At 41.6% G+C, this 23,676-nt stretch overlaps 1 protein-coding gene across 1 annotated transcript in view; it reads left to right on the forward strand.

Annotated features, from left to right (window-relative positions):
• LOC135517532 (kinesin-1 heavy chain) overlaps window positions 1–23,676 on the forward strand; it is a 45,706-nt gene that overhangs the window by 12,328 nt on the left and 9,702 nt on the right. Inside the window, exons 2-13 of the mRNA XM_064941925.1 lie at window positions 9,557–9,644; window positions 9,740–9,813; window positions 10,082–10,186; window positions 10,380–10,428; window positions 13,313–13,368; window positions 15,255–15,342; window positions 15,866–15,990; window positions 18,559–18,663; window positions 19,109–19,254; window positions 20,100–20,248; window positions 20,603–20,793; window positions 21,203–21,271. Coding sequence (XP_064797997.1) covers window positions 9,557–9,644; window positions 9,740–9,813; window positions 10,082–10,186; window positions 10,380–10,428; window positions 13,313–13,368; window positions 15,255–15,342; window positions 15,866–15,990; window positions 18,559–18,663; window positions 19,109–19,254; window positions 20,100–20,248; window positions 20,603–20,793; window positions 21,203–21,271 — 1,245 coding nt within the window. The remainder of the gene's footprint in view (window positions 1–9,556; window positions 9,645–9,739; window positions 9,814–10,081; window positions 10,187–10,379; window positions 10,429–13,312; window positions 13,369–15,254; window positions 15,343–15,865; window positions 15,991–18,558; window positions 18,664–19,108; window positions 19,255–20,099; window positions 20,249–20,602; window positions 20,794–21,202; window positions 21,272–23,676) is intronic.

The raw sequence follows: 23,676 nt of genomic DNA on the forward strand, positions 1-23,676 counted from the left end.
GAAAAAAACTCCCTCTTATCTATAGTGATTTATTTTGGCTGATGCTGTCAGATGAACAGCCTGATGTGCTCTGCTGATCTGTTGTCAGTAAGTAAATGCTTTAGCATCTTACAGAAACAGAGGGAGGATGCTGATGTTTCCTAGCTGTCTCTGGCCATTACTGTCACAATGAGAAGAGAAAGGCCCATGGGATTGTCCCAAATGGCCTCCTATACTTTTGACCAGGGCCTGTCAAAAGTAGTGCACTCTACATGGAAATAGGGTGCCTTTTGGGAGTTGGCCTAGGTTTATACAATGAGTCTACTTCCAATATAGGCTAGTCCATTAGTGGACACAAACCTAATTATGAAAGGCTATGTTTGTAATGTTTGGACTGAGTTGGTTTGGTGGTGAATAAGGTATACCGCTGTGTTTCTCGTTGACCTGGTGGATGTCTAATGGCATCTCTTGTGCCTGTTTGAATACAGTGCATTTGGGAAGTATTCAGACCCCTTCACTTTTTCCAACTTTTGTTACATTACAGCCTTATTCTAAAATTGATACCCCCCCCCCCCCAAATCTATACACAATACCCCATAATGACAAAGCAAACATGTTTTTTTAGATGTTTTTGCAAATTTATTGCAAATGAAAACCATCCCTCATTTACATAAGTGTTCAGACCATTTGCTATGAAACTTTGAGTTCTGTTGCATTCTGTGTCTATTGGTCATCCTTGATGTTTCTACAACTTGATTGGTGTCCACTTTTGGTAAATTCAATTGATAGGTGTTTGTGTGCCTTTCCAAATCATGTCCTGTCTATACAAGGACCCACAGTTGACAGTGCATGTCAGAGCAAAAACCAAGCCATGAGGGCGAAGGAGCTTTGAGTTAGGATTGTGTCGAGGCACAGACCTGGGGAAGGGTACTTAACATTTATGCAACGTTGACAGTCCCCAAGAACATAATTCTTAAATAGAATAAGTTTGGAACCACGAAGACTCTTCCTAGAGCTGGCCGCTGGCCAAACTGAGCAATATAGGGAGAAGGGCCTTGGTCAGGGATGGGACCAAGAACCCAGTGGTCACACTGCCAGAGCTCCAGATTTCTTCTGAAATGTGAGAATCTTTCAGAAGGACAACCGTCTTTGCAGCACTCCACCAATCAGGCCTTTATGGTTGAGTGACCAGATGGAAGCCACTCCTCAGTAAAAGGCACATGCCCGCCCACTTGTGACAGTTTGCCAAATGGGATGATTCCACTGAACAATAAAAAGGGAATATTGAATGATCCCCAATGATACATCGCATCTCCCAAAACCGTTTTCAACATGCATCTGTAAAATTATAGTCCAGAAACTAAAGCTTTGGTTGTCTTCCTCTCAGGCTTCCATGTCTTCTCCCTGGACCTCCTCAATGTCCACCTCTTGAACATCAGACTCTTAGGCCTCATCTTCACTGTTACTTTCCAACCTTGTTGAGCATGGCTCGTTGTCAGGCTCAAAAAGCCTTAAATTTGCCTGTATGGGCACCAATTTTTCAACCCTTGTATTGGTCGGCCTGTTGCATGCTTTGGTGTGTGTGTTCCCAAACAAGGACCGCCTGAGGCGGCTGATGTTGGTGAGATTTGGAGGATGATGAAGGCAGCGGGATAGAACCTCGGATCCACAAAGTTCCTTCCACCAGGTGGCTGATGAGATATTTTGGAACAAATGCCATATTGCATCTCCATCCCAAAGCCCTTGATTGGAAGTGGGGCGGCAGGGTAGCCTAGTGGTTAGAGCGTTGGACTAGTAACCGAAAGGTTGCAAGTTCAAATCCCCGAGCTGACAAGGTACAAATCTGTCGTTCTGCCCCTGAACAGGCAGTTAACCCACTGTTCCTAGGCCGTCATTGAAAATAAGAATTTGTTCTTAACGGACTTGCCTAGTTTAAATAAAGGTAAAAAGAATATTTAAAAAAATAGTGTTCTTCCCCCGACTGTGAAGAACCTTGCCCTCATCCAGGCCAAGGTGGTGAGACACGGTAGTGACCCCATTGGCCTTGTTGATCTCTGCACCAGACAGGATGCTCTTGCCAGCATACTTGGCATCCAACATGTACGCTGCGGCGTGTATGGGCTTCAGGCAGAACTCTTCACCCTTTTTGATGTATTTCATAACTGCAGTTTCCTCTGCTTGGAGCAACAGATTTATTCTGTTACATCTGAAAGCAGAGTCTGAACATCAGACAGGATGGCATTGTCTCCCTCAATCCGTGCAATGACTACTGTTAGTGGTTACAGGCTGCTTACCACTCTTTCTCAAAATATATCATCCAGGGTCCTCTTGATGGGCTGTCCATATTGGCAGACTGTGATATGGCCATTTCTTGGAGAGATTCCTTCCCCTCCAGGAGACTGTCAAACATGATGACAACATCACCCCAACGGGTGTTGCTGGGCAGCTTCAATGTGGTGCTCTTATTCTTCTCACTTTGCTTGGTGAGGTAGATTGCTGCTATAACTTGATGACCCTTCACACACCTAACCATTTCATTGGCTCTCCTGTAGAGTGTATCCATTGTTTTCAGTGCCATGATGTCCTTAAGCAGATTCAATGCATGAGCAGCACAGCCAATGGGTGTGATGTGAGGGTGGGACTCCTCCACTTTAGAGCAAGCAGCCTTCATGTTCACAGCATTTTCTGTCACCAGTGCAAGTACCTTCTGTGGTCCAAGGGCATTGACTGCCTTCAGCTTATCTGCAATATAGAGGCCGGTGTGTCTGTGCTCTTGCAGAATACTGGTGGAGATGTATTCCTTGCCCACGAACATTTGACCACCCATCGGAGATTGCCATGCAGTTTTGCTTTCTCTAGGATTTGCTTGACATTCACTTGAACTCTGAACTCTGCATCCAGCAAAAGGGTAGATAGAGCATGTATGGTTGGAGGGGTGTATGCTAGATGAAGGACATTCAGATATCTCTTCCAATACACATTGCCTGTGAGCATCAAAGGTCAACTCGTTGCATACACAGCTCGAGCAAGACATTTATCAGCATTTCTCTGACTATGTTCCTCCATTGAGTCAAACTTCTGATTCCAGGAGGACCATGTCGATAGGGTGTGTGATTCATAATTTTCACCTTGAATAGAGGTAGAGGGACTTTTGTCAGTGGTTGCTTATTGTGAGCGCTGAGGACACTTGACACACTTGGCCAGATGATTCTGCATCTTTTTTTGCATTCTTCACATATGATTTGTCACAGTATTTGCAAATGTACACAGCTTTTCCTTCTACCTTAGCTGCAGTGAAATGTCTCCACACATCAGATAGTGACCGTGGCATTTTCCTTTATTTATTTTTTTGAGTAAAAAAACAAAAAATAATACTATTCCATGTACAGATAAATAGTTAAGCAGTTAGATTAAACAACTTCCTTTTTAAGATGTTTTAAAATGAATCATATGGAAACAGGTGAATTAACACTCCTCAGAAGGGTTAAGCAAGCTAAAACCCACACGGTAGCAAACTAACTAGCAGAAATGAACAAGTTAGAATTGATTTAAACACACTTTGCTGTAGGCTACTATTTACTAGTTACCAAAAAATCATGGATGTCGTATAAAATATATTCACCCCACCCAGTATTGTTCGAAACTTACTCGAAAGCATGTTATCCTTGGCTCAGACAGTATAGTAGTGTGGGCTCAATAACATCTCATTAGTGTGCAAGGTCTTGAGAATCATCTGTACATGTGATGGAAGAGTGCACTGCTCATGTGATGGAAGAATGCACTGTGCATCCAGAGGGTGGCAATTCTATTGAAATGGGGATAGTTGAACTAAAATATGCCACAAGACCTAGAATTTCCTCGTGTACCCCACAAAGGTTCACTGCTTAAACTTCAACGACCTAACATTTTAAAGAGTAGCCTGTATGCAAAAAATATATAAGAAACAAAGGGAAGGAGCCCTTAACATTTTAATAGGCTCTCCCAACTCAAATAATATTAGGAAAAAGAAAACAGAATGCAGAACATGATAAATAATTCCAGCATACGTGGGTAGGCTTAACTGTCTCTCCTCCTAAAGCAGGCTGTCCTAAACAGTAAGGGGTAAATGCTGGAAATGAAAAGTCTTCCAAAAGCCTTGTATAAATACATAAAGGATCAGCACATATTATTCTAATATTTTGACTAACCCACACTTGGGTAGCATATATGTAATTGCCATAAAACAACGTAAAACATTGAAAATCTGTACTCTGAAGCCTACTAAAAGAGAAAGTGGGAATGAGGAAAGCAGGCTGTTCTGTGTTTTCCAGATTGAATAATTACTTAATCCCAACAAACTGTAGGTCAAATATGGATTAATTAGTCCAGCAGTAAGATCCCAATTATGAGCATAAATCCAGGTAGTTTCAAGTCCTTAAGGAGAAAGTGTTGCTTCAGTCGTCAAAGTGGACTGGACAGTGTTCCGCGGTAGGTTTAAGCTACTTCTTAGGTCTTGGGGCCTTCTCGCTCACTCCTTCTGGGCCCAACAATTTGCCACATAGTTGGTATATTTTTCCAGACCCTGTCCTTTGATCTGGAAGGTGTTGTAATTCCAATGGAGTGCAGGAAGGACTCGGCATCATGTACAGAATCCAAGATGTGCGTTTTGCTCTCACGTGTGACCTGCAGCTTCGCAGGGAACATCAGAGGATATGATGTTTTGGGCTGCCAGTTCTTTCTTGATCATGTCGTAATCTTTTCTCTTCCGCAATAGCTCTGCAGAATAGTCATTGAAGATAGATATGCGTTTGTCTTTGTAGAATAGTTGTCCCTTGGTTCTCGACAGCTGCATTATATCCTGTTTTGTTGAGAAGGCGCAGGATGACAGCGCTGGCATCTGCCCTTCGCTCCGGGCGTGCTCTGGGCTGCAGGTGCAGTTCTGTGGGCCCCCTCTAAGACCAAAGGTGCTGCAGTATCGATTTCCAAGATCTCCCTCAGAATCCTGTCCACAAATGTAGACATTTTCTGCCCCCTTTCTGTATTGGTTTCGATCCCAAAAATTATAATAATATTACGTGAAAAGTCTTCCAACAATTCTCCCTTTTGCAATTCCTATACCTGGCCCATCAGGTAGCTAATAGCTTGGTATTGTTGTATTCACTTTTTGTCATGTTCCTCATTCTTCTCAATATGGGTCATCCGTTTATAATTTCTCCTTTGAGTAGTCTTCATGCCATCAATAGAGATTTGCATTTTGCCGGTTGTTTCTCATCAAAATAACTTAAATTCTGCCATGAGAGATGAACCTCCCATCACTGTTATGGCTGTGATGGCGTCCTCTACCACGTGGTGGAGTTGGGCTCGGTGATCGACTTAAAGACGGTGAACATAGCGGATTATCTTCGATTACCATCTTTCACTTGAATATTTATCCTTAGTCATTGCCAGTCCGATTTAGGTCAAATATGTACTTATTACTCAAAGTTTAATTTAGTCCAAAATTGTCAGAGCTTGATCAGCACGCACCCCAGAATTCCATGCAGGAATTCTGTTTAAAAAAATAATAATTACATTTACAAAAATGTTTTTGCTCATTATAGGGTATTGTGTAGATTTATGAGGAAAATCCCCAAATGTAATCCATTTTAGAATAAGGCTGTAACATAACAAAATGTGGTTCTGAATACTTTCCGAATGCACTGTACCTGTTTTTTAACTTGTTGGTTGATTTGTTCATTCTAGAATAATGGTAAAGTATTAAAATGGAGGTCCGGTGTCTAATATATAGACCTGTCTATTGGGCCTATACAGTCTACACACCTTGTATAATGAGCTAGGCTGTATCAGTAGGCCTATGCAACCTCAGATAAAAGGGCTCAAGAAAATGTAGGGAGATAAGGCAAAAATGAATGACAGTATTTTGACCGTTTTTTTGTTTTAGAATAAAAGTAATAAAATCCTTTGAGTAGTGCATGTCCCTATTGTGGCAACGCATACATTCTAAGTGATTTCAATGGGACTTTCTCCCGTCTTAAGGTTTCCCAGTCAAAACGTGGCCTGCCAGTCCGCACATATGAGGTTTTTTCGGGGCTATTTGCTCACATATTTTCTTGAGACAAGTCAGTTTGGTAACCCAAGTCTAAGCCCCTTCGTCGGTGATTGGTAAACTCTATTACTACTACTACTACTACTACTACTACTACTAGGGATTATTCAATGAGGTGTTTGTCATCAACAAGAGACAAATTTTTCATGCAAGTTTACACTTGAGAAATACTGCACCGAACAGCTTAGTTGGATGTAAAATTCTGCGACTAAGACCTTGGCAAAAATGTCAAATTAATGACAGATTTCTTGATTTATCTTCAGACTATTCTGACTCATGTTTGAAGAACTGGTGCTACGGCGTATCGAGCGGCAATATTATGGTTTGTCCTTGTTTTTCATGCAGTCTTTTAAGGGAGTATGCGATGCACATGCATTCGCTTCGACCTAGCCAAGTAATGCTAGGAGCAAACCGAAACTAGTGTGCAAGCGCCTTTTTATACGGTTCAATCCAACTTCAAACCCCCCCCCCTCCAAATGTAGCATTTTAATGAAATTCTGCATTTCCTGCCCTCGTTATATAATTTCCACACTGCATCATATAAATCTAGGTCAAATTGCAATTTTGAATTGCGATTTAGAACAAAGGACTTATGTGAACTATTGGAACATAGAAATATAATTATGTTCAAATTTCTATTGTTAGAATATAGTGGACAGCACTTTGACTACATTGTTTGACATGACCGGGTAGGAACCAAAGTGTCGGTCAGTGTTAACCAGGAGACTCTAATTCTGTAGCTAACCCACCCAGGCTTCGCCTATCCCTCTGATTTTATAGGATATTGTTCCAACGTTCTTATTTAAGCATACACAAGCACTGGTTTCAGGCTGTATTAGCTAGCTACGTTTTTTGACTCTTGTACAGTTGGTGAACTAGCTAGCCAGCTAAATAGCAATTAGCTTTAGTGTCTAACACAACTTATTTTAGCCACAACCTGTGAAGATAAACTTGCAGTTTGCAGACAGTAAGATACACTATATGCTTGTGGATTTATATTAACCTCTTGCGATGAGCAAACCCGTATCCGGGAGCGTAACCATAGCCTCAAGTGCATTAGCATAACGCAACTTTTCCTATTCATGAAAATCGCAAATGAAATAAATATATTCAAACACAAGCTTAGCCTTTTGTTAACAGCACTGTCATCTCAGATTTTCAAAATATGTGTTACAGCCAACGCTAGACAAGCGTTTGTGTACGTTTATCATGGCATAATGCTATGATAGGCTCTGCTGGCAGCAGGCAACATTTTCACGAAAATAAGAAAAGCAACCAAGTTAAATCATTTAGACTCCCAGTTAGATAGCAAATGTTCCTTTTTTCCCAAAATTAATTATTTTTGTAGGCGGAAAAGCTCCCGTTTCTTCACCATGCTTGGCTGAGAAATCGACCGAAAAATACTTCAACTATAACGCCAAACTTTTTTCAAAATTAGCTACATAATATTGACAAACACGGCAAACATGGTTAAGGATCCATCCTCAAGGTGTTTTTAACAAATATATTCGATAATATATCCGCCGAGGCAGTTGGTTTCTCATAAGAAGCGATTGTAAAAATGGCTACCTCAGTATTTTACGCAAGGTTTTCTGCGGGAGACACCATGGGACCATATATGGCATGTGGTCACTTACAGCCATTCTTCAATGGAAATGCATAAAAAGACGTCACAATGCTGTAGACACCTTGTGGAATACGTGGAAAACATAAGCTCATTCGTAGCTCATTCACAGCCATATAAGGAGTCATTGGCATGAGGCGGTTTAAAAAAATGCTGCACCTCCTGGTTGGATTTTTATCTGGGTTTGCCTGTAACATCAGTTCTGTGGCACTCACAGACAATCTCTTTGCCGTTTTGGAAATGTCAGTGTCTTTCCAAAGCTGTCAATTATATGCATAGTCGAGCATCTTTTCGTGACGAAATATCTTGTTTAAAACGAGAACGTTTTTCATCCAAAAAATGTGAAATAGCGCCCCTTAAGTCCAAGAGGTTAAGAAGCAAAGTAGAAAGCAGCATCGCTGTGACCCGCATCTTGTGAAAGGCAACTTGTCGGCAAGTGCTCGTAACTCCGTGGTCACACAACAACTGCTCTCCCTGAGTGACAGGGCAGTGTTGGAAGTAGGAGAAGAGGGGAGAGTGATTCTTCAAGTAGCAAAAACAAAAATGGACATACGCCACTCTGCCAAGTGTTATCACATTTAACAAACCAAACATTGAAATACCGTAGGGCCGTCCCCAGCAAAAATATTTTTTGTTGGTCTAAATTTGTATGTATTTTTCCATATATCAACACGCGGTGTTTGAATACTGAGCTTGTCTGATTTCCCCCCCCCCTCTTGCTGCTGTCTTTTGCAGGTTCTTCCATTATGCTCCTGAAGTTGCCGGTAATAGACTACACCAGGGTTCATCAACTTATTCAATTCGGAGTGCCAAGTTATCGTACCACTTCTACTGATTTTCAAATGCACATTTTTGTGGAACAGTCATTTTAATTTATAATCAAATATTTCTCAATGAATGTCATGTGGTTAATCAAAATACTATCTAAATGAAAATGACACTTCTAAACTTTTATTGCCATTGCCTATATGTAAAAGTAGCCTACATAAAGCCAACAAATAAAAACATTGCGTTGTGGAAAATATCCCGATTTTAAAATAAAATGTAAAAAATGAATATCCAAAATCATATTTGCTACACATGGCCTGTCTGCGAGGAACTTGAAACATTGTTTCAACTATTTAAACTTAGTCAGGCCCGAAGCTCATGTTAGCAAAATTACAACGTATAAGATATTCTGGGCCCTCAGTTTCCTGCGCCAGTGAGCTCCTGACAGATGCAGCTGTAGGCTAAGGGATACAAAGTAATCATGTAGGCCTTTTTTATGCTGTTTCCACCAGAATAGAGCATTACCCACCCTCATGCTGAGTGGTTATTGATAGGTAGAGCGCTGCAACAATTTTTTTCAATGGGTTGAACTATTGTCATTCTCAATGGATATAAAAATAGACTTTTGTTTACTTGCTGTTTGTGGTGAAGAAAAAAATTACTTTGAGACGTGCCACAGTGATGATGGTAAGTTAAAACAATCAGAAAGAAACGTTAATGTACTACTGGTGTGCCGTCTTTGCAATGGAGTAGTTCACTCAGACAGGCATGAATCAGACAGGTGTCTCGTGTGCAATAACATTAAAAAATATATATTTGCCACTACTCAAGTAATAAAAAAAAACGACCAAACAATTGACCAGTTGACTTAATGTGGTCAGTCTTAAAACTGTTATAAAAGGTCATATAGAAACACAAACCGGTCCTTGCATCAATACCTGTGTGTGTTATAGTAAAATACAGTATACTACTCAGCCCTAAGTAAATGTCAACATTAGTGCAAGTTACAGTAATTATGTTTTGGATACCCATCACCTTGTTGTTTTTGAGAGGCCTAAGTGTTCTTTGTTGCTGATTTGACTTTCCCTCTTGTCTTACAGGGTAAACCGTTCATGTTTGACCGAGTGTTCGGGTCCAATACGACACAGGAGCAGATGTACAAAGCCTCTGCTCAAAAGATTGTTAAAGGTACTATCCTGTGGCACTATCCTACCAGTGCAAAACTTCTAGGCAGTTTTAAAGTAATTGTTTTAAGTTCTCAATGTCTTTTGCTACATACACAGATGTCCTTGAGGGCTACAACGGGACTATATTTGCCTTTGGGCAGACATCGTCTGGAAAAACACACACCATGGAGGTGAGGCAGAGCGAGGCCTATAAAATATACATGCTTCTATCTTAATGGGTTTGGTCAAATGATTTCAACTGGGATTGGGGTCAATTCCATTTAAATTGTCAATGAAGTAAAATTTAAATTCCTAAAATGCTCTCAAAGAAGTTGAGTAAAATTGGAATTTCAGGTTATTTCCTGCATTGAATTGGAATTTAAATAACATTTTGACCCCGAACCCTGCTGTCAACTGTTCTTTCTATGTTTGATGGAAACCTGTCTTTGTCCTGTAAAGGGTAGCCTCCATGACCCGGATGGTATGGGGATCATTCCCAGAATAGTCCAGGACATCTTCAACTACATCTACTCAATGGACGAGAACTTGGAGTTCCATATCAAGGTATGGAGCACTTCAACCACATAGTTGGCCTCAAGTGATTCGGTTGCCAAATAAAAAGGGGAATAAATGTACCTCAAGACAGAACGCGCCCTGTGAATCTACTAACTAGCTAGCTATTCCACATCAGCTACATAACCAAATCAAAAACACTGCCCAGCTAGATTGTTTCTAATCCGAGGACTCTCTGTTGCAGGTTTCATATTTTGAAATTTACCTGGACAGGATCAAGGACCTACTGGATGGTATGTACTGTATGTTACGACACAGCAAGCGTCCTCATTTGACCATTCTGGAGATTTAGGGAGTGTCCCAAATGGCGCGCTATTTCATATAGTCCATTACTTTTCACCAGGATGGGTAGGGCTCTGGTGAAAATGTGTGCACTGTATAGGGAATAGGATGCCATTTGGGACACAGACATCGCCTGTTGGGTAATTACTCCCCCTCACATACATACATACATACCGTTGATGTCGGAAGTTTGCATACGCTTATGTTGGAGTCATTAAAACTCGTTTTTCAACCACACCATAAATTTCTTGTTAACCTGTAGTGACGCCCAGCCCGTGAACGGGACCGTTATCATCATCTGACACTAATTAGCATAACACAACGGACATAAATCATCCTAGAAAATATTCCTATTCATGAAAATCACAAGTGAAATATATTGGAACACAGCTTAGCCTTTTGTTAATCACCCTGTCATCTCAGATTTTCAAAATATGCTTTACAGCCAACACTAGACAAGCATTTGTGTAAGTTTATCATAGCCTAGCATAGCATTATGCCTTGCTAGCAGCAAGCAAACTTGTCACGGAAATCAGAAAAGCAATCAAATTAAATCGTTTACCTTTGAACTTTGGATGTTATCACTCACGAGACTCCCAGGTAGACAGCCCAAGCTCATTTTTTTCCCCCAAAAGATTATTTTTGTAGGCGAAATAGCTCTGTTTGTTCTTCACGCTTGGCTGAGAAATCGCCCGGAAATTGCGGTCACCAAACGTTGTTTAGAATCCATCCTCAAGGTGTTTTTCTAATATCTATTCGATAATATATCAGTCGGGACAATTTTTCGTTTTTCTCGTTTTTAGTTTTTCTCTAGGACTGATTGGAATAATGGCTACCTCTGTATTTTACGCGAGAATCTCTCTCGGAGCCACCATGTGACCACTTACACAATGTGGCTGCCTACGGCTATTCTTCAACGGAAATGCGTAAAACAACGTCACAATGCTGTAGACACCTTGGGGAATACGTAGAAAGCGTAAGCTCGTTGATGGTACATTCACAGCTGAATAGGGAGTCATTGGAACGCAGCGCTTTCAAAACCTGGGGCACTTCCGGATTGGATTTTTCTCAGGCTTTCGCCTGCAACATCAGTTCTGTTATACTCACAGACAATGTCTTTACAGTTTTGGAAATGTTAGTGTTTTCTATCCAAAGCAGTCAATTATATGTATATTCTAGCATCTTTTCTTGACAAAATATCCCGTTTAAAATGGGAACGTTTTTTTCCCCAAAAACGAAAATACTGCCCCCTAACACCAAGAGGATTAACAAATTATAGTTTTCGCAAGTCTGTTAGGACATCTACTTTGTGCATGACACAGGTAATTTTTCCAACAATTGTTTACAGATTATTTCACTGTTTCACAATTCTAGTGGGTCAGAAGTTTAGATGCACTAAGTTGACTGTGCCTTTTAAACAGCTTGGAAAATTCTAGATAAGGATGTAATGGCTTTAGAAGCTTCTGATAAGCTAATTGACATCATTTGAGTGAATTGGAGGTGTACCTGTGGATGTATTTCAAGGCCTACCTTCAAAAGCAGTGCCTCTTTGCTTGATATCATGGGAAAATCAAAAGAAATCAGCTAAGACCTGAGCGAAAACAAATGGTAGACCTCCAAGTCTGGTTTATTCTTGGGAGCAATTTCCAAACGCCTGAAGGTACCACGTTCATCTGTACAAACAATAGTACACAAGTTTTGTGTACACATGTTCTGTCTCCTAGAGATGAATGTACTTTGGTGCGAAAAGTGCAAATCAATCCCAGAACAACAGCAAAGGACCCTGTGAAGATGTGGAGGAAACGGGTACAAAAGTATCTTTATCCACAGTAAAACGAGTCCTATATCGAGGTAACCTGAAAGGCCTCGCAGCAAGGAAGAAGCCACTGCTCCAAAACTGCCATAAAAAAGCCAGACTACTGTTTGCAACTGCACATGGGGACAAAGATCGTACTTTTTGGAGAAATGTCCTCTGGTCTGTTGAAACAAATAGAACTGTTTGGCCCTAATGACCGTTATGTTTGGAGGAAGAAGGGGGAAGCTTGCAAGCCGAAGAACACCATCTCAACCGTGAAGCACGGGGGTGGCAGCATCATGTTGTGGGGGTGCTTTGCTGCAGGAGGGACTGGTGCACTTCACAAAATAGATGGCATCAAGAGGCAGGAAAATTATGTGGATATATTGAAGCGACATCAGTCAGGAAGTTAAAGCTTGGTCGCAAACGGGTCTTCCAAATGGACAGTGATCCAAGCATACTTCCAAAGTTGTGGCAAAATGGCTTAATAAGGACAACAAAGTCAAGCTATTGGAGTGGCCATCACAAAGCCCTGATGTCAATCCTATAGAAAATTTGTGGGCAGAACTGAAAAACTGTGTTAGAGCAAGGAGGCCTACAAACCTGACTCGGTTACACCAGCTCTGTCAGGAAGAATGAGTCAAAATTCACCCAACTTATTACGGGAAGCTTGTGGAAGGCTAACCAAAATGTTTGACCCAAGCAATTTAAACAATTTAAAGGCAATGCTACCAAATGCTAATTGAGTGTATGTAAACTTATTGAATTTTTACTAGGATTAAATGTCAAGAATTGTGATATACCTTAGCCAAATACTTTTAACCTCAGTTTATTTCAACTTACGACTTCAACTGTACTTCAATTGAGTTGTTTCTGTCTTGACAGTGTACTTATAACCTGCAGCATTCAGATGAAAATAATAAAATATTTAGTGGCTGCTTTGTGCTTTTAACCTGCCTGTTGACGATTCCTTGTTAATATTGTGATCAACATCATAAGTAATGTAATAATAATAAAATGTGTTTTTCCCCCCTCTGCAGTAACAAAGAACAACCTGTCTGTACATGAGGATAAAAACAGGGTGCCCTATGTCAAGGTAAGTCTCTTATTTATGGTCAAGTGAACCAAACACATCAACAATGCATTTGGAAAATATTCAGACCCCTGACTTTCCTCATTTTGTTACGTTACAGCCTTATTCTAAAATGTATTAAATTGTTTTGTTCCCTCATCAATCTACTTCCACACTATCCATAATGACAGAGCAAAAACAACAGGTATTTAGAATTTTTTTGTACATTTACATAAGTTTTCAAACCCTTTGCTTAGTACTTTGTTCAAGCACATTTGGCAGCGATTTACCTGCCTCGAGTCTTCTTGGGTATGATGCTACAAGCTTGGCACACCTATATTTGGGGAGTTTCTCCCATTCTTCTCTGCAGATCCTCTCAGGCTCTGTCAGGTTGGATGTGGAGCGTTGCTGCACAGCTATTTTCAGGCCTCTCCAGGGATGTTAGATCGGGTTCAAGTCCGTGCTCTGGCTGGGCCACTCGAGACATGTCCCGAAGCCACTCCTGCGGTGTCTCGGCTGTGTTCTTAGGGTCGTTGTCTTGTTGGAAGGTCAACCTTTGCCCCTGTCTGAGGTCCTGAGCACTCTTGAGCAGGTTTTCGTCAAGGATCTCTCTGTACTTTGCTTCATTCATCTTTGCTTCAACCTCAGTCTCCCAGTCCCTAATGCTGAAAAACATCCTCACAGCCTGATGCTGCCACAACCATGCTTCACCGTAGGGATAGTACCAGGTATCTTCCAGACGTGACACTTGGCATTCAGGTAAAAGCTTTCTATCTTGATTTAATTTGACCAGACAATCTTGTTTCTTATGGTCTTAAGAGTCTTTAGGTGCCTTTTGGCAAACTCCAAGTCGGCTGTCATGTGCCTTTTTTTTTTACTAAGGAGTGGCTTCCATCTGGCCACTCTACCATAAAGGCCTGATTTGGTGGAGTGCTGCAGAGATGGGAGAACCTTCCAGAAGGACAACTATCTCCACATAGGAAGTCTGGAGCTCTGTCAGAGTGACCAAGGCCCTTCTCCCGCGATTGCGCATTTTGGCCGGGCGGCCATCTCTAGGAAATGTCTTAACTTATTTCCTTTTAATAATGATGAAGACCACTTGGGGACCTAAAGTACTGCAGACATTATTGTTTGGTACCCTTCTCCAGATCTGTGCCTCGACACAATCCTGTCTGAGCTTTACGGGCAATTCCTTCGATCACGTGTCTTGGATTTTGCTCTATGAACTGGAACAATATCTAGACGTGTGTGCCTGCCTTTCCAAAAATGAATTGAATTTGCCACAGGTGGACTCCAAGTTGTAGAAACATCTGAAGTAAAGTCAATGGAAACAGGATGCACCGGAGCTCAATTTCGAGTCTCATAGCAAAGGGTCTGAATAGTTATGTAAATAATGTATTTTTGTTTTTTATACATTTGCAAAAATGTCTAAACATGTCACTTTGTTATTTTGTGGTATTGTGTGTGTGGATTGAGGATAAATTAATGTTATCCATTTTAGAATAAGGCTGTAACCTAATGTGGAAAAAGTCAAGGGGTCTGAATACTTTCTGAATGCACTGGTAAATGGTACCATAGATGGATCCATGAAACGGTTGGTTGGTCAGGTGGATGAAATGGTAAGACATCTGTAGATGTGTGCGTCTCAAATGATACCCTATTCCCTTTGTTGTGCACTACTTCTGGATTTGTGGACGCTGGTCAAAAGTAGTGCACTTTATATAGGAAATAGTACTACTTCGGATGCATCTTATTTGTGGGTTGGAGAAAGTCAAAGCACTTTACAATACCGATATAACTTCCTGATTATCCGCGACTTTAATGTGAATGTTATCTAAGTTTTTCATCATAATCGTCTCTTTGTCTACCATGTTAAATCACAGTGGTTCCTTGGTTCCTTGTGTCCCCAGGGGTGTACCGAGCGCTTTGTTTGCAGCCCCGAGGAGGTCATGGATACTATTGACGAGGGCAAATCCAACCGACACGTGGCCGTCACAAGTGAGTCAGTCCAACACTGGGACCGTTTCAGTCCCGCCTGCTACTCATGGGTTCATTATGATCCTCAGCCTGCATCTCCTGATCTACCAAGCCACGTCCTAAATGACACCTTTTTCTCTTTATAGTGACTATTTTTGACCAGGGTCCATAGGGGTGTGGTCAAAAGTAATCCACTATTTAGTGAACAGGGTGCCATTTAGGATGCAATTACACATCCGTTACATAATTAGGACCAGGTGTTTTTCTGACCAGGAATCATGAAAATCTGTAGACACAAGTTAATATACACAGTAGTACTTGTACTAAGCTAGTTTTCTCTAGAAAATAAAACATTACTGAGCAGTCCTTTCAACTGAAAGTGAAATATTATGACAATGATGCTAGCAATCAAAGATGTTCTTAATGTAGACTTTTATAAATACGCATTAATTCATTAGATTCCTCACAGAATCATGGCCATCAAGTTCTTTGTTTCTGTTAGCAATATATTTGTTATATTGTGTTAACGTATGTGTTTTTATAGACATGAATGAGCACAGCTCCAGAAGTCACAGTATCTTCCAGATCAACGTGAAGCAGGAGAACACTGCTACAGAGCAGAAACTCAGCGGCAAGCTCTACCTTGTCGATCTGGCCGGTAGCGAAAAAGTATGTCTCCATCCTTTCTGTCTTTCTGTGTCTGCGTTTTGTTGATTCACCATTTTCCAGAAGTGTGCAATTGCCCAATCCGGGCATGGATTTTTACAATGGTGGTAACTCAGTCCAGCCAGTGCTTATACCAATCCTTTTAAATGCATGACGAGGAGAGTGCAGGTGTACACTTGTGGAAAATGGGGATGGAGCATAAGCCTTTTCTTCCTCCGTATACTTTTCCTCTGGTTCCTCCCTTTGTCTCCATCTTGGTGTTCAAGTTCAACACATTCACTTTTGCACAATGCCTGCTTTCTCCTACTGTAGATATGGCCTAGCAGGCAGCTATTGATCTGAACATTTGGTCATAACTAGCTAGTCTGCCACAAATGGATAGTATCTCAAGCTGCCTGCCTCACAGTACAGAAATAGGAGATCAGATCCTGTTCTATGAGCAGTTCTGGCTCGGAAACGGCTAAATATTTTCCCGGTATTTTACAAATGTTTCATCTTGAAAATAAGTTGTTTTACCGGAGAGTTTGGAAAGTATTCAGACCCCTTGACTTTATCCACACTTTGTTACTTTACAGCCTTATTCTAAAATTGAATCAATTGTTTTTTCCCTCATCAATCTACACACTACCTCATACTGACAAAGCGAAAAAAAAGTGTGTAAATTTATACTGAATGAAAAATGAAATACCTTTATTTATATAAGTATTCAGACCCTTTGCTATGACACTCGAAATTGATCTCTGGTGCATCCTGTTTCCATTGATCATTCTTGATGTTTCTACAACTTGATTGGAGACCACCTGTGGTATATTCAATTGATTGGACAGGATTTGGAAAGGCGCACACCTGTGTGTGTATATATATTTAAGGTTCCACAGTTGACAGTGCATGTCAGAGCAAAAACCAAGCCATGAGGTTGAATGAATTGTTCCTAGAGCTCTGAGACAGGAGGCACAGATCTGGGGAAGGGTACCAACACACTTCTGCAGCGTTGAAGGTCCCCAAGAACAGTGGCTTCCATCGTTCTTAAATGGACTATGTTTGGAACCATCAAGACTCTTCATAGAGCTGGCTGCCTGGCCAAACTGAGCAATCGGGGAGAAGGGCCTTGGTCAGGGAGGTGACCAAGAACCCGATGGTCACTCTGACAGAGCTCCAGAATTTCTCTGTGGAGATTTGAGAAACTTCCAGAAAGACAACCGTCTCTGCAGCACTCTACCAATCATGGCGTTATGTTATAGTGTCTAGACGGAATACACTACTCAGTAAAAGGAACATGACAGCCTCCTTGGAGTTTGCCAAAAGGCACCTAAAGGACTCTAAGAAACAAGATTCGTCACGTCTGGAGAAGCGTGGTGGCAGCATCATGCTGTGGGGATGTTTTTCAGTGGCAGGGACCTGATGACTAGTCAGTATCGAAGGAAAGATGAACAGAGCAAAGTACAGAGATCCTTGATGAAAGCCTGCTCCGGAGTGCTCAGGCCCTTAGACTGGGGACAGGACAACAACATCCAACAGGACAACAACCCTAAGCACACAGTCAAGATAATGCAGGAGTAGCTTCGGGACATGTCTCTGAATGTCCTTGAGTGGCCCAGCCAGGTCCTGGACTTGAACCCCATCAAACATCTCTGGAGAGACTTGAAAATTCGCTGTGCAGCGACCCTCCCCATCCAACCTGACAGAGCTTTTTTTTATTTAATTTAATTTTTTTATTTTACCGTTAGGCAAGTCAGTTAAGAACAAATTCTTATTTCCAATGACGGCCTAGGAACAGTGGGTTAACTACCTGTTCAGGGGCAGAACGACAGATTCGTACCTTGTCAGCTCGGGGGTTTGAACTTGCAACCTTCTGGTTACTGGTCCAACACTCTAACCACTAGGCTACCCTGCCGCCCCTTTAGAGGAACTGCAGAGAAGAATGGGAGAAACTCCCCGCATGAGCGTTGATTATTGATCATGCCGAGAGAAGACTGCAAGAAAAGAAGACTGTTGGCAAGATTTAGTCATAGCATATCATTTAAGTTCCATTTCACGTCATGCTGTTTATATACAGTAATATACAGATATACAGTTTATATATACATTTATTATTTACTGGTGTCTCGCAGTTATTTGTCCTGGAAAAGTGTGTTGGGCAGTAAATCTCGATAACCAGGTACCTGCCATTCAACCCTATTTAGCACATATATGTTGTTACTCCTTACTCACACGACAACAGCAGTAATCTGATCATAATCCAAAGGATAGGACTAAACTCAAGCAAAGCCTTTCACATGCTTCATTTCCCTTTTTCATTATCTTTTTTTGTTTCAAATTAATATTTGTAGTGTTCTTTATCTTTAAGATTTCTGAGTTCGATATGGAACCCAACCAAATGGCTCCCTTTTTCCTATATAATGCACTACATTTTCATAAGAATAGTGCACTAAATCAAGAATAGGGTGCCATTTGGGACAGATGCTGTTTCTTAGAATTTTGGGTGATGTAATGCCCTGTGATAGTCTTGTACCAGTGTTGTCATGAGGGCTTGTGTGTTGGATTGTGATCTCTTAAAAATTGTGTGTCTAGGTGGGTAAAACTGGAGCTGAGGGAGCGGTGCTGGAAGAAGCTAAAAACATCAACAAATCCCTGTCTGCGCTGGGCAACGTCATCTCTGCCCTTGCCGAAGGCTCGGTGAGATAACATAATACCACTCTGCTCCCTCTGGGCTGGGGAGAATGACTGTAAATGACACCCTATTCCCTAAATAGTCAATTTCTTCTTAACCAAACTCTGGTCAAAAGTAGTACACTATATGGGGAATAGGGTGTCATTTGTGACGAAGTGTCAACAAACAGCTGTTCTAACAAAAGAGAGAATATCAGCATATTTTTCTAATGAGGATATTTTCAAGTTAGGAACGAATGATAAAATATGGGAGGAATCAAAGGAGTGTCTCATGCACAAGTCATACATGCATATGTCTAAACCCTTGTAATCTAGATTTTCAGTACCTGTACATGGTACAATTTACTCTTTTATTACAGAGTTCAGCCCAGGTTTTCAGTATTATTCTCCGGAACAAAGTGATGAGTGTTTTTAGATTGAAGCTCAAGTCCCTCTCCCCTCCTTTCTCCAGACCTATGTCCCTTACAGAGACAGTAAGATGACCCGTATCCTGCAGGACTCTCTGGGTGGCAACTGTAGGACCACCATGGTCATCTGTGCCTCACCCTCCGCCTACAACGAGGCTGAGACAAAGTCCACACTGATGTTCGGACAGCGGTACGTACAGGACACTCTCCGCCCCTGGACTGTAAACGACCCACAACCCGTCTCAGCCCCTGTACTTAACTATATATTAGTGGGTTTTCTCAACCCCCGGGTCATCCCCAATCACCTTTTAGCTCTGTACCCCTTAACCGATTGCAACTACTAGACCTATGTTTAGCCAACATTTTATTAATCTTCCCAATAATCCTTTTTGAATAGTCCTCATACCTCCAGGGGTACTTGTAACCCCAGATTGAGAACCACTGCTGTATATGACCAAGAACCACCATTGGGTTGTAAGTTTTGTAAATGGCAATTGAATGTTGGTACATTGTTAGCAATGGCTGTTATGGTCAGAATATGCTACAGTCTACACAGTTTATGCTTTATAGGAGGGTTGGTTGTTTTGGCAACAAAACCGATGCGTGTGCAACTATGGGGTAAAACAGATGGGGTTGGCTTGGATTGTTGAAATATAAACTATTTTGTCCACAGTTTTTATTGAAAACATAAATACATTGGCATAATGGGCACTTGTCTCTCAAATACATAATTACAGTGAATTTTAGCCATATTAGAGTAGATATAACATCAGAAATGGTTTCAAGAACAAGACAAAACTAGCTGAAACAAGCCACCTACGATTCCCCACATGGCAGCTTCTTGTCATTGTTGCTAGCTTTCTGGCCATCCAGAATCATAACACACGGACTTCTGCCCCATTTGAATTGCCCGTATTGTTTTCTTGATGTCAGCTAATCCGCTTTATGGGTGGTTGCCAGTGCCACACCCACTCTCAAAGGTGACACTTTATTTTGTGACATCAGAAAGTTAACTGTTGTGTATGTGTGTGACAGAGCTAAGACCATTAAGAACACAGTGTGTCTGAATGTGGAGCTGACGGCAGAACAGTGGAAGAAAAAGTATGAAAGAGAGAAGGTGAAGAACACAACCCTGAGGGGCACCGTCACCTGGCTGGAGAACGAACTCAACCGCTGGAGAAATGGTATGAGAGAACAATATGGAAACCATAAATCAATATTTAGTTAGTGTTCAAAGATTACTGATAATTCCATGAATCACGCTCATGTCTGTATTTTAGGATTGAACAGGGTTGTAATTCATTAGTGTACTGCACACCGTAGCAAAAGTTCTGCAATGTAAACCGTGTTTAGAGTAAACTGTTTCCATTGCAAAATAGTTTGCTACGGTGTGCACTAATGACGACAAACCAGGAAATAGTCTACATGTTGCGTAGATACCACAGAATCTTACTTTTGTTTCTAACCCTGTCTGTCTCCATCCTTCTCTCCATGGCTCCCTCCCTTCCTCTTTCCCTCCCTCTGTGCTACCCCTATAGGTGAGAGTGTGCCGGTGGAGGAGCAGTTTGACAAGGAGAAGGCTAACGCTGAGGTCCAGGCTCTAGACAACGTGGTGAACAATGAGAAGATGGCCCCCTCACCCAACATTCCAGGGGTTAAACTGACCGACGCAGAGAAGGAGAAGTGTGAGGCTGAGCTGTCTAAACTCTACAAGCAGCTGGATGATAAGGTGAGGTAGCAGAGCCACATGGAAACTTGCTAGATTCGATCTAGACAGTGACCTTGTACACTGAGGTGCCAGAAAGATTTCCATGAGGTAGTCATTTAATGGTAGATTCAGTGCGATGACGTAGATGCACAATTTCCGCAGGAACTAAGATCGTTGAAGTGCAAGGCTCAACTTCTCTGCTGTTTTGTTCCCGTAGCTACTACGTTGTAGCAGCGATAAGCGAACCTGTGCACATGCGCAGATACTGTGTGAGAGCGAAGTCTTTCATTGTGCTCGTTGCAATATCTGTGGTCCTGCTCGTGGCAACGCCATAATGCTGAGTCTACCTTTAAAATATGTTTTGCTGATGATTTGAGATGAGAACACTTTGGTATTAACACTCCCCCCCTCTCTCTCTTCTCTCCATCAGGATGATGAGATCAACCAGCAGAGCCAGCTGGCAGAGAAACTAAAGCAGCAGATGCTGGACCAGGAAGAGGTGAGACCCCTTGCTACCACAAACGCATATACGCACGCCGCGTCCCTCCAGCCCTCCTGCTCTGTTAACAATGCCATCAGTCTGCCTGTACAGGCCCGTCTGAGGGTTCAGACTGTTAGCTGACGGTTAGCCCGGGACACAGCAGGGTTAAAGAGGCACCACTCAGCCTGGGTAGAATCTAACACTCTCATCTCAGCTTTCGGTAGGCTGGATTTTAATTACAGATGAATATTCTGAGTAGGGAATTAATAACAGGTGTGGCTCTTGTTCAGTAGGGCACAAAATAGCATAATGTTCTGCAATTGAAAGTACCTCCCACCTACCTGTTTCAAAAGTTTTCTCCCTACTGAACACAATCGCAGGTTAGCTTTTAACAAGCGAGAGCTTCACCTTTCCCCCCTCATTAGACTTAGCCAGAGAAGAAACCGTATCAATCAATTACCTAGGCAAAGTGGGGATATTTGATTATGTTTGCATACTACTGATTTGTCCTGTAACCCTGACCTGATGCGCCCACTTTAGTTTTACGCTGGTGAAAGTTTAATGAACTTCCTCATCAGACTAAAGAGAGGCTGTGATAAGTTGGTCAGCCTGTAGTTCTCTTCTTCAAAGGTACAGATTTAAATCAGATAGTGAATGTGTCCCAAATGGTGCACTACTTTTGACCAGGACCCATAGCACAGGAGGCTGCTGAGGGGAGGATGGCTCATATTAATGGCCAGAATAAATGGACTCAAACAAATCAAATGTTATTTGTAACATGCGCCGAATACAACAGGTGTAGACCTTGCAGTGAAATGCTTACTTACAAGCCCTTAACCAAGAATGCACTACAGTAAATAAAGTTAAAATATTTACTAAGTAAACTAAAGTAAAACATGTAATAAAAAGTAACCAAATAAAATAATAATAAGTTTATATACCAGTACAAATTCAATGTGTTAGTCAAGGTATTATTAATTGTTCAGCAGTCTTATGGCTTGGGTGTAGAAGCTGTTAAGGAGCCTTTTGGACCTAGACTTGGCGCTCCGGCACAGCTTGCCGTGCGGTAGCAGAGAGAACGGTCTATGACTTGGGTGACTGGAGTCTAAGACAATTTTTTGGGGGACTTCCTCTGACACTCCCTAGTATATACAGTTGAAGTCGGAAGCCAAATACATTTAAACTCAGTTTTTCACTATTCCTGACATTTAATCCTTGTAAAAATGTCCCGTCTTAGGTCAGTTAGGATCACCACTTTATTTTAAGAATGTGAAATGTCAGAATAATATAGTGATATATTTCAGCTTTCATTTCTTTCATCAAATTCCCAGTGGGTCAGAAGTTTACATACACTCAAATAGTATTTGGTAGCATTGCCTTTAAATTGTGTAATTTGGGTCAAATGTTTCCGGTAGCCTTCCACAAGCTTCCCACAATAAGTTGGGTGAATTTTGGCCCATTCCTCCATACAGAGCTGGTGTAATGGAGTCCGGTTTGTAGGCCTCCTTGCTCACACACGCCTTTTCAGTTCTGCCCACAAATTTTCCATAGGATTGACGTCGGGGCTTTGTGATGGCCACTCTAATACCTTGACTTTGTTGTCCTTAAGTCATTTTGTCATGCTTTGGGTCATTGTCCATTTGGAGGACCCATTTGCGACCAAGCTTTAACTTCCTGACTGATGTCTTGAGATATATCCACATAATTTTCCTACCTCATGATGCCATCTATTTTGTGAAGTGCACCAGTCCCTCCTGCAGCAAAGCACCCTCACAACATGATGCTGCCACTCCCATGCTTCACGGTTGGGATGGTATTCTTCGGCTTTCAAGCCTCCCCCTTTTTCCTCCAAACATAACAATGGTCATTATGGCCAAACAGTTCTATTTTTGTTTCATCAGACCAGAGGACATTTCTCCATCCCCATGTGCAGTTGCAAACCGTAGTCTGGCTTTTTTATGGCGGTTTTGGAGCAGTGGCTACTTCCTTGCTGAGCAGCCTCTCAGGTTATGTCGATTATAGGACTCGTTTTACTGTGGATATAGATACTTTTGTACCTGTTTCCTCCAGCACCTTTGCTGTTCTGGGATTGATTTGCACTTTTCACACCAAAGTATGTTCATCTCTAGGAGACAGAACGGGTCTCCTTCCTGAGCGGTATGACGGCTGTGTGGTCCCATGGTGTTTATACTTGCATACTATTGTTTGTACATATGAACGTGGTGCCTTCAGGCATTTGGATGAAGGATGAACCAGACTTGTGGAGTTCTACCATTTTTTTCCGCTCAAGTCTTTGCTGATTTCTTTTGATTTTCCCATGATGTTAAGCAAAGAGGCACGAAGTTTGAAGGTAGGCCTTGAAATGCATCCACAGGTACACCTCCAATTGGCTCAAATGATGTCAATTAGCCTGTCAGAAGCTT

This window comes from Oncorhynchus masou, chromosome 28 (assembly GCF_036934945.1).
Source record: "Oncorhynchus masou masou isolate Uvic2021 chromosome 28, UVic_Omas_1.1, whole genome shotgun sequence".
Classification (NCBI taxonomy): domain Eukaryota; kingdom Metazoa; phylum Chordata; class Actinopteri; order Salmoniformes; family Salmonidae; genus Oncorhynchus; species Oncorhynchus masou.